The sequence below is a fragment of the Oenanthe melanoleuca genome, chromosome 8 (genome assembly GCF_029582105.1).
Source record: "Oenanthe melanoleuca isolate GR-GAL-2019-014 chromosome 8, OMel1.0, whole genome shotgun sequence".
NCBI lineage: Eukaryota > Metazoa > Chordata > Aves > Passeriformes > Muscicapidae > Oenanthe > Oenanthe melanoleuca.
This window is the reverse complement of record NC_079342.1, coordinates 18472741-18484801: the sequence shown is the minus strand read 5'-3', so window position 1 is coordinate 18484801 and position 12061 is coordinate 18472741. Positions and strand designations below refer to the sequence as shown.

The following is a 12061-nucleotide window of genomic DNA, read 5'->3' as shown; positions in this document are numbered from 1 at the left end:
ATGCAAAGCATTTCAAAATGTTTCAGTGTTTTGTTAAAAAATATATTTTTAGAGAGGCAACATGCAATATTACTTCAGGATAAGACACTTGGAAAGAAATATTTAGGTTTTTTGTTTATTATATATGCTTTGCGAGCTCAACAAAGACATGCAAACAAGTTTTGCCTTTAAAATGACATTTTAATTAGTTAATTATGGAGGTGTTTTTATGGCAGCTAAATGCTATTTCATGAAGAAGCACATCAATTTTTAAAAAGAAGTTGGAAAAACAACACAACTTCTCCAGAGCTCTACCTGTTAATCCTTTTAAGCCCAAATGTGAAAATTTTCTGTTTCTATTACAAAGACTAGAAGCTGAATGCCTAAATGGGGTTGTTACAGCATGAACTTGTTAGGGACACGTGCTCAGCTGCACAGAAGCACAGTTCACACACACACAAACAGCAGCAATGGGATACACATTACCTGTCTGCTCTGTGTCCATGGCTGTGTGGAAAAAATTGTACAATTATTATGAGAGAGGGAGAAGTAAATGATGCATGTGATTTATGAAAAAAAAAAAACCTTCATCTTCTGTTGCTGGTATTCCTCCAAGATCACTTTTAGTGAGTATGAGCAGAATTAACCATACATTTCCTAATTCCAACAGGAATTATTTTTTATATTCCTAATTCCTGCTCATGCTGTGGCCATGACACAATCATTGAAAGGGTATCTAACAAGGGATTTATGGTTAATCACAAGTCAGACTAAGGACAATCTTGCAGCAAATTGTAGTGACTTTACAATAACACAAGCTTTCCAAACAAGTTTCCTATTCCATCTCAAGAAACTCATCACAGAACTATAATGAAAGAATGGAAATAAAAAAATTATGTCCAAACAGGATAATAAATGAAGAAATTACCCCACTAATAAAAGGCAGAAAATCAGCAACAAGTAATTCCTGTGATGGGAACTGCAAGAAATCAGGCAAGGGCCATCTCTTAAGCCCCATACAATGTCAATGAAAAGTGAAATATCCATTCCTCTGGCACCACACTTGTAATTCCTTAATTCCATCATATAGAAGTTACTCTGATACCAGTATGGGTAATCTAGTATGTATCTGCTATTACTGCTGGCATAGCTATTCAGGCTGTAATGCAAGCAGAAAATAGAAACAGCTTTCTAAAACAAGCAGTGCTTAAGTGTTCTTTTCCCTGGCAGAAAAAGTAGAGAGAGGAACATGGATACAATAAAATGAACCACTGTACTCAATAGGACAGGCTTAACCTTCATTCACCTATTTCTTTAAAAATCAGGTTTAAAAAGTGGAAAAGTATGAAAGGGTGCTCTTCAGAGTTTTATTATTACAACATTTATTTGCTGTCTGAACTTTTAGAAAGCCATATTGAAGGATAGAGTTGAAACATGATGCTGAAAAATTACATTTAGCTTTGACAATAACTTCTAATTCTGCTGCAGCTTTTCTACTGTTTTCCAGGATTCAGAACTGCTGTGAGATACTTCAGATACTGTGAAAACTTGTAAAAGTTCAGTTGATTTCAACAGAGCTTATTGAATACACCCAGATCAGGCTTTAAAAACAAATGGGTTGAGTCCATTTGAATTGTTTAAGCAGCAGGTAAAGCACTAATTCTCCCTCTGAGGAAACAGGAAAATACATATCCAGTCTCTTACATTCCATATGCCATTAAAAAGCATTTTCTTACATAAGACCAAAAAACCAAAGTCTGCTTCAAACAGAATTCAAGGACACCAGGTCTTCTAGCAAATCACCTCAATGGAGAAATGCTCCAGGATTTTCCTGCCATCCAGACAAGGAGTGTACCTTATTCCATCAAATCCTAACCCTCTATTCTTCTTTGAACTTTAGAGACTTAGCTTTTTTTCTAACTAGTCCTCAAGCTAAATCTTTCTCAGAAAACTTACTTCCTCTCAGGATGATCACACATTTCCCATTCTCATTTTAACACTGATGGGGTTTTTTTCACCTAAGGCAGAGTTTAACAAATCCAAAATATTTGAATTTAAAAACCCACGTCCTATGCACAAACTCTGCCTGGAAGCTCTCTAATTTCCCTGTTCTTTCTTTCTCATAAAATTTAACTTTCTGTATTATTATCCATTTCTGTTTTCCTGCTGGGATTCAACATTCAAACTACAATTTCCCTTCTTTTCCCAGCTGTCTCTATTCTTTCTTTCCTCTTCCTCACACTAAATCCACCACTGTGGTATCAGATTTCTTTCCAGCAGTTGATACACCGCATGACCAGCACCTGTCCAGCACTTGCTGCAGGACAGATGACAGCTCCACATTCAGGTCTCTCAGTGCTGCTCTTGTGAAGGTTCTTGTAGACTTGCAATTGCAATTATCAGCTATTTTCTCATTGAGCAGTAATGTTCTCTTGACACCAGTGCCCAAGACAGCAGAGAAAACTCAGGAGTCACTACCAGTGAGAAGGCAGGGAAGGAAGACACAGAGTTGTGCACACCTAATTTAAGGTATGTCTATATCTTTGTGCAGACATAGCAAAGAATGGTACATTTCCAATACACCCCAGTGAGAGCAACATCTAGGACTACAACTAAGTTACAACTACCCTAATCATGACTGGCTTTAATGTCACTTTGACTAAATTATGTGTCATATCACATGCCCTACATGTCATTCTTCTGGGAGAACACTGCCTCTTCCCTAGGCAGCATTAACTACTTAACTTTACCTTTTTCTAGGTCTGAAAAGCACCTAATACATTCTGATGCTGCCAAGGTGTAATCCATAAGGAGTAAAACAAAATAAAATTGGAGACATCAAAGAAAGTAAAGCACAATCAAAAATATTCCAACCCATAGGCTGTTTGTAAATAAAGTGTGTAGACTATTTGCTTCCAAGGAGAAGAGATCTTGCCTTACCTTCGGGCAGGAACAAAGGAAAAATGAGCAGGTGCATTTGGAGAGAAGTTCCTGGGACTGTCCAAGGGGCTGCTACCTGATTAAGAAAGAAAAAATTGACTGTTCAAAATCATTGTTTTCACATTTGCACCAAATGGAGTAAGTTTTCAGTGTTCTGACAGACTTTGAACTGCACGCTGTAGTCACAAATAACTGGAAATATGGAGCTTTAAGTCTTTGAGTTTTGAGCATTAGTTTGCTAAAGAAATGTTCTGACACAGGTGCACCGGTATTTATACTCCTTTAAAAATAATTTAAAGGGTATATTTAATTTCCCACTTTCAGGTAAGTAATGTACCACCCATAGATAATAGAGTCTTTTAATATTTTGCAGTAATTTCTATCTACAAGCTTTTCCTAATACTTGTCAATGAAAAATCGGAGCTAGAAGTGACACTGATGACAGTTTCAGGAATAATAAATAGCAATAAAACATTTCTTCCCAATGTATGCAAGGGTTGAATGTAAAATTCACTGAGAAAAAAAAATACCATGAAAACTGCACATGATAATAAAAGGACTACTATGTAAGATGATTGGGCTAAAACCTATCAGCAGTCACACTAACTACCACTTTTCTGAAATAGTACTTTACCATGAAAATGAAAGTACCAGCAAAACTACAGAGAAAAGAAGAAAAAACACTCAATTTTTGGCACAAGTGTTTTTTTCTCTGGGTTTTGTCATATGGTTTGTAAGCATGGTCAGTGGTTTATTGCAATGTATTTCATTTCAAAGTAAAAAGCAACCATCGCACAGAAAGTCCTTCTAAAAGCGAGGATCATTCATAGACTAACTGCAGAAATATTTGAAAGTTATGGATGAATTTAGAAGCTTCACATCAGTGTGCTTTCCATTGGGCATGAAGTGGTTTGCTCTGCCCAGTCATTAATACGAGTACAGAAGAAAAACTATCCATAGTAAACGTGGCAGCAGCAATTTCTTTGTGCAAAGACAACAATATAGCACTAAAAGAAGACCAGGAAAACTAAATAGATTCTGGAAAAGCAATACACTGCAAGGTACATCAGAAATGGTTTTAAATTTAGATCCCATATAAATTGGTTTCATTTTAAAAGCCATGTTGAAAAGTCAGATCTTAAGTATGAGTCATCTGCAAAGGACTTGTCTCTGTTCCAGAAGCTCAAGTTGCCCAGCTTGCCCCTCAGGGCAGCAGTGATTTTGAGGTTATAGTCCCATCCAGCAACCTACTGAAGCTTATAATTAAACTTATAATTAAGTCACATTAATTTCAGTCCAAGTTATTCACACACTTTTGCTGTTCCATCTAGCAGGAGCAGAATATAAGCACAGTGCTAAATTAAAGGCAACATTCCCTCACATTTCAGCCTCACAAATGGGTCACAAAAGTCTGCAGCAGCATCTCTGCAGCTTCTGTGAGCAAGGTGTGCACACCTGGCACACGTGTCGGGGCAGGGAGGAGGAGGAGGGGAGGGGGAACAGGCTGATACCTCCTGGGGTATGAGGATGGCCACAGTGCTGCACAGGCCAGCAAACTCCATCTGGTCTGCAAGTCTATGAGGGGAAAAATAGCAGCTGGTTGAGATTAAACCAGCCCCAGGCTGATGTAACATGTGTCATGGGGTGATGAGAGAACTGGAGAGGTAAGTGAATTCCAGACCACTCCACAATCTGCTTCATCAAGAGCAAACTAAACTAAAAGCAAAGAGTTTTAGCAACAGGTTTGTTTTCCTTTGCCTTGATTTTCTTTTGTATTGTTAGTAAAGACTAACAATGAGTTCACAGTTTAATACACAGTTAAAGTCTTCATCCAAAACCAGACACTGTTTAACCCATTCCCAGGATATCCCAAGTGCAGATAGGAGAGAGTGACCAGAAACCTGTAGCTAAATAACTTTTGGTGTTTCATTTATTAAGCTTGTACTCATCTTAATTCTTATGGTCACAGGGGAAAACCAGAACCATTTTGCTACTTTTGAACCACAAGAAGATGCACTGCAAGCTTCCAAGGAGACTGAAGAAGTCACCAAAATTTAGAACTGAGTCATGCATGAGCACACACATCTGGTAGCAGCACACACCTTAGGGTAAGGGTCACCAATCCCTTGCTAGCAGAAAGCTGAAGGAGCATATTAAGATGCAGCAGGAGTGAGGTCTTGCCATGGTTAGGCAGATGATCTAACAAAGCAAGGAAGGCTGCCAGCTTTGGTGGAAACCTTGGTCTTTGCCTTCTCATTTTTCAAGCTTTACTGACAATGAACACTACTGTGTCAAGATGATAGCTTTGAACAAAAACCTCACTGCCAGATGTTGTTATAAACAAGCAGTGAACTGTCATTGCCTTTTTATATCTTCATCAATCTTTGAACTTTCTGGGGTATGATCAAAATGGAATTTCAGAATAACTGAGCAAATTGGGTAATGACAGTTTTTAAATTTTGAAATTAAGTATGTGGGTGTTCAAACTCTTCTGAGCCTGCACTGTGTGGTACAGAAATACTACTAATTTTTGAGCAATTGCTTTTTCAGATGTATATGGTATATCTCCTTTCAGACACTGGAATTTTAATTAGATCCCCTGTGATTTGCTTGTAGTTTTAAAATGAAAAGCAATTAGTTTTTCTACTCAATTCAAGTCTTGGTGAAGCTTTTAAAACAACAACAGGGAGACAGGGAATTTCTACTTTCCCTAATATTTCCCTGCACTGCTGCATCTGCTGTAGATGAAGGTATTTTAATAAGAGAAGCCTGAGTGCAATGGTCTCATTCACCAAGGCTGATCGAAACCCTATTTATTCTGCAGCAAAGGTAGATTCCCCTGTTGCTCCAGGGTTATAGTTGGCTGCTACTGAACCTGAAATGCCTCTGTCTCAAGGGAGGCTGTTACACAGAATGATTGCCCATCATGTGAATCAACACAGCTACACCAATGCCAGTAATTGAGGCAGGAACCTTTACATCTTCCGGACACAGGAACAAGGATGCAGCCAAAGCATTTGTAAATCCTCTACCTTCAAAATATGAAACCAGACCTCACAGGCAATGACAGTCTCAGCTATCCCCTACAAACATGAATGACACTCATCAGATAGATTATGAGTTCAAAAACTCACAACAGAACCATGCTGTAAAACCTGCTTCTAAGAGCCATAAAAATTAATAAATAAACACAAGAGGCTAAGTTTTTGTGGTCTTCTATACAGGATATTCAAATTTTTTGCTGAATATTAAAGCAAGCAGCTAAAGGTCATATGCATGTTACAGAATTAGATGCCTTCCAGCACACACAAATTTCAAAATTATCACAATATTTAAAGCACCCTGTGTACCACCAGTCTCATGAGTGCCATGGTGCTCTCACACCACCCAAGGATCACAGGCATGATGTGCTGATGAACTTTGATAACCAGGGCAGGATCTAGGGTGGGATGTTACATACTCTGCACACTTTAATATATAAACAGGCACCTCAGCAATAGCCATTTTTCTGCCAGGAGGTGGAACTGAACTTGCAGTGTAATAGCAGAATAATTTAATTCAGTAGCACAGGGCTGCCTGTGAGCAGCTCCCTCCGTGTGCCATTACAGATGGGAGCAGGGCAAAGGTCCCAGCAGTGACAAGTGCCTCCACTGGAAGGCAGAGAGAACCTGGCTACCTCACAGCTGTGGAAGGCAAACTTTAAAATAGCCTGAGCTTCAATTTTCCAGCTGTAAGTACCTATCTCTTTACTACTAAATTATAATGTTACTTCTTTCATTTTAGGCTTTTTGATTTAAAATACAATCTGGTGGCAACTTAGTTTTGAACCTTAAGGTGTAACCTCTTGGTAATTTCAGATTTTAAAAAATTGATTCAAAGAAATAGAAAAAAAATTAACAAATATACACGTTTTACCTCTTTATTTCCCCCTCTCAATTCAAAACAAAAATGATTTAGAATAAAGGTAAAATTTTCAAACTTACATTCCTAAAACTGGCCATTACAAGTTTGGAAGACTAAAGAGCAGAGTGACTTCCCCACGAGCTGTCATCCTTTATGCCAAAGTAGCAGCTCATTCTGGAAAATCCTATTTTATGCAGTTTGAAAGCAGAACTAGCACACTTAAGTGCTCTTGATTCAGAAGTGATTTCATGGCAGGGTCCAAAGTGTTTGGATGTACTTCTTTCTCAAATATTGAAAGTTTTTTAAGTAATGCTTTTCTTCTTTTTCTTATATTTTCTAGGATATGAAGGTGCCTGGCATCTTGTTGGGATGCTGTTTGAGACAGTAAGTGCCTCTGCCTGGATCAATGCTCATGGGGAGGTAGGTTTCCCTGACAGAAGGACAACTGTTCTGGTCTCACTCACTGCCCTTTACATCATGCACAGAAGAGTAACTCCTGACATTACTGCTATACAGGAATTTATTTTAGTGTGGTGTCTGAACAGAAACATTTTAGAAAGCCTCCCTGGCTTCTCTGCATGCTTGCTGTTCCTTTGATTTGTAGAAGAGGTTCAGAATGGGCATTGAGAAGACAAGACAAAAGTTCAAAGACAAAAGAGGCACCAGGATTTCTTAGTAACTCATCACTACGTGTGCCTGAACAAACAGACTGACAGATTCTGTTCAAATACTAAACAAATATCACAGCCTGTTCTCAAATTCACTCCTCATATATGATATTTCTTAAGAAAATATTTGTGACTCTACTCTAAATTTCATCTACTTTTGTCTCTTGAATAAATTATTTTTTTCCCAGGGAAGACTCCTAAATATAGCACTGGTAGAGAACCCAAATTACAATTAATTTATCTTCCTGTGCACTACTGGCTACTCTTGTAAAAGGTAACAAAGCATGTCCTTTTAATTAATATTTTAAATCCCATATGCAATATCAGGGGGAAAAAAAGAAATATTTGAAAATTACTGCTAAAGTAAGGTGGCACACCTTAGAGTAGCTACTCTTCCTTCCTACACACACATACTTCTAATAAATTATAAGCTTGTAAAGCCTGAAACAACATCAAAACCACCAGAAGAAATTCAATTCTTTAAGTAGACAGAGGAGAAAAGCAAATCAAAGGAAAATAAAATATACATGTTTCTATTATGAACATTTCTGCATTTATTTTCTGACCAATGATCATGTCAATGGGAGATTGTTGCAATCTCCCAAGCATTTCTTTTTATCAGTTAAAGGCTTGTAAAGCTAATTTAGAATTTAGTGAAACCAACACATGCATGAATTCAAAGCAAAAAGCACAATGCAACTAAGTGGAGAAAGTCTACCAAGAAAAATCCCTTGTTTAAACTAATTTTTACAAAATTATTGCTACCATAACCATACACAACAGCAACAAGGGAGTTTGAAGTGGAAGGAGATGGTCCTATACACATTTTTTCTGCTCTGTATTTTATTTCAGATTCTGAAGCAGAATATGGTTTTAATGCATCAGTAAGATTTGTTAACATTTTAATTTGAAAATCATGGGTGATGTTAGAATAATAATGCACTTAAAGCATCTTCCTAGCTTTCCATGACTGGGCTTTTTACAACATCCCAATAAAATATGGCAGATTTTTATGAAAACCTAAGAGTGACTGAGGCTTTTATGGGCATCCCTGAACAATAACTTCAGACTTCTTTTTCCTTCCAACAGGCAGGATATCACCTCTTGGGATGCAAAGCTCTGCAAACAGAAGCAGATGGCTCCTTCTAGCTGAGCTACTATCAGTTTGCTGTTCTTTCTCAGCATTGCCTCAGTTTCAGTCTCCAGAAAGCATTTACAGAACATACTGCCATGTAGGAGGAACACAGTGATTATAATGAAAACAACATTCCTTGTCTTACACGCAGCAGTGACGTGTTTCCAGAGAGGCTCCACTGTGGGTGATGTGCCACAAACGTTCCAGCTGTTTCCTGCTACTGCCTGGTGCCCATCAGGGATGTACCTGGAGCCAAATCATCCTCTCTGGCATTTTGAAACAGTGAGAACAAAGTCATCACACATCACCTACCTCCCTCAGCAACAAAAACAAGGGAACATGCTGTTCAGGCAAGCTGTTGAATCTGCATGTGTGACCCTTTCAGAAGAATTATTCCTTCTTTTTCTCTTGGAAGAACATCTCCACACGCTTCATTTCAATGACTAACAAGCCCGGGCCCATGTGCTCTGAAATGAGCATTTCCCAGTTGCTGCCATGGTAAAACTGGCAGCAGTGTACAAAAGAAATAAAGCTCCCAAAGACCTGCTGTTGCAATGAGTAGCAGACAGAGACCATAAGATGGCACACTGCACAGCTGCCGGGCTGCCAGAGGCACACGGAAACAGGCAGGATGCTCCTGCTCATGAGACCTGCAGCTAAGTCACTGCCACAAATCAACCATGCTCAGAGACCCAAACAAGAGATTCACTTAAACCTATTTATCTAATTTTATTTGGCTTTGTTTTCCATCTCAGGCTCTTTTTCAGGATGTAAGAGGATAGAATCCCCCCAGGAAGGATGGAGGATGGATATGGAAGCAAATTAGAAAGTGCAGAACATAAAACATTTGTCTCGAAACTATAAGGACCCTCTTACAAGTTTGAGAAGGTGAAAAACTAACACCAGAGTAATTTCTAAAGGGCATATTTTGATGCTGAGTATCAGTAGGTTCAGACTCACTGCAGTGACCACTGGCATTTGTGCTGATGATTCCCAGGTAGAGCAGCCCTAGGGAGTTACCTGCGTGTCCATGAAGAGGGGAATGTGGCCGTGGGAGAGTTGGAGATGTGCTGGATGTTACAATCAAACTCTTCCTGTTGCTTGTCCGACAGCTGAAAGAAAGAAAGATAAACCATTAGGCACAGTCAAATGGGACAGGTCCTGCAGAATCTCTTTCTGCTAAGGAGGAATCTCCTTGGAGTGGGATTTTTTTCATACTCTTGATCTCAGTAGTGATCCTGCAAAGAAGAAAATGTACAGGGACAAAAGGTACTTGGTCAGCAGCAAGTGTTTCACACTCTGGAAGCATTTATTGCACAGGCCACTGGAGATAGCTGGTAACTCATTCCTGATTCATAGAATATGTGCAACTCAAGCTTTACAACTCACACAAAAAGCAAAAAACAATGTAAAATACCCCAGAGTGCTTTGGATACTCTTACCAATATCCAACCTAGCAAATAAATCCATTACAGTTATTGGCTTGGTTATAAGAAACCAGAGCATATTCCTCAGGGCAGAGTTAAAATTACAGAGCAAAGTGTTAGCACAACCCAGCAGATGAGTGGGATTACTAATCAAACTTAAAGCCTGAAACCCAAAAATCTTTGTGAACACGAGGCAATACTGATGGAAAACTCTGCAAAGCAGGTTTCAGACACACCTCCACCACATCAACTCCACTTGCTGCCATGACTTTGTTCCAGCAAGGAAAGTGACACTTCTTGTGGGACAGTTCAGATTGATTTTTTCCCTGTTGGGAAAGCTGAGCCAAATGAAGAGAAGGATGTGTTCCTCCATTTGCTTCCCAGTTTGTGACTGCTGATAACAAACATTCAGCTCTAAACATGATAAAAGGAATTGCATTGGGCGAGGGAAACCTTTTTAAATCATGGGAGCTCTGAAGAAGAGCAGCTAAATAGTTAAATCCCTTTGTGATTGCCACTTCTCCTGCTGCTTAAACAGAAAAAATGAAGTTGCCAACAAAATCTTACAACTGACCAAGCATTACAGCTACACACATCTATTCCTTGCACCTCCAGCTTGCTTCTTACATGGCAGAAACATTCCTGCTTACTTCAGCAGTCCCCAAAACAGGTAACTAGAATCCCACTGGTGTTGATAGGGGTGGGAAAACAGCCAGGAGCAGGGAAAGCTGAGCAAAGGCTGAGGAAGGAGCTCGCTGGCCCCACTCCAGGGGTGCCCTGTGAAGCTCCACACTGGGGTCCCCAGGCACAGGCAAAGCCTCTTTGCTTGCAGAGCCCAAATGCTGACATCTGCCAGGTCCTTCGTGCACTGACTGATCTGCTGGAGCTGCCCAACAATAAACACACCCAGGCTGCCAAGAACTACAATTTAATGCAAAAGTATTTTGCTGCCACAGGATACAGTGCATCTGACTATTATTATTTGTAAGCTTATTTTATTGCTGTTCTATAGGAAACTAGAGAACTTGATACAGAAAAAAATACAACTGAACTGCCAACTATAATAAACAGTAATAAAGTTGAAGCACCATTAACTGCTATTCAGGCTCTTTAGTGTACTTAAAGCATTCCTCAAAATTATCCAACTGATTCCATACAATCTCCATTTACATTCATGTATTATTCAGCAACAGTCCATCCAAAAACTGATTACCATTGTGCACATCTCACGGAAAAACTAACAGCCTGATTTTAAGAAGCTTAAAATCCCAGTTCGTGGATATTTTTAACATGTTTTCAGTTACACTATTCCAGTAACTTATGAAAGAAAAACCAGAATACTCAATTCCAACATTAATACCAGATAATCATTGTTTACATTAGCACAAAAGCTTTCTTGCAACATGAAATTCCTAAATATTTTAGTGTAATATATGTAAGAAATTAAAGAAAAAAAATCCTGGGCATTTTAGTATCAAATATAATGTAAGCATTTCAAATCTTGCTCAATAAAAACCACTAGTATAGTGAGAAAATAGAGCTCCATTCTCCACAGTTTTATCTCTTTGCTAAAGAGAGTTCCTAAAGCACACTTTATCACAGCAATGTCTGGAGCTGGCTATGGAAACTTGGTATATTTAAACAACAGCATAACAGGGGAAGTGAACTGTCCCAAACTCAGAGCTTTTTAACTGCTTGCCTGCATTTTCCAAAGTGAACAGAGTTTTACAAACCCATTTTCTTTGCTGTCTTTGCCAAGATAAGGAGCCAAAAGAGAAAGGGTTAAGGGGATGGAGAGCAAGCACAGCTGAGACCCCTTAAAATAGGTCAGGTTTACACAAATGTACCCAGAGGAGGGAATGGTTTGGAGTGAAAGCCTAGCCCCAAATTGGGAATAAAACATTATTCTCTTTGCACCCTTAGCATTGGATAACTTTTAATTTTCCTGGATCTCTCATCTCCAAAAGAGAAACATCACTTGGGTCTGTTTAGCCATTGCTTTGACTTAC

At 38.9% G+C, this 12061-nt stretch overlaps 1 protein-coding gene across 6 annotated transcripts in view; it reads right to left on the bottom strand.

The window, feature by feature from the left end:
* Nucleotides 1–12061, bottom strand: part of MAST2 (microtubule associated serine/threonine kinase 2) — a 182954-nt gene that overhangs the window by 57120 nt on the left and 113773 nt on the right. For 4 of the 6 annotated variants that reach the window (XM_056497403.1, XM_056497398.1, XM_056497399.1 and 1 more), the window contains 3 exons: nt 9646–9737; nt 2920–2995; nt 466–486 (listed from right to left, as the gene is read on the bottom strand). In XM_056497403.1, the coding sequence (XP_056353378.1) occupies nt 466–486; nt 2920–2995; nt 9646–9737 (189 nt within the window). The remainder of the gene's footprint in view (nt 1–465; nt 487–2919; nt 2996–9645; nt 9738–12061) is intronic. The other 2 variants (XM_056497400.1, XM_056497402.1) reach the window with 1 other exon arrangement.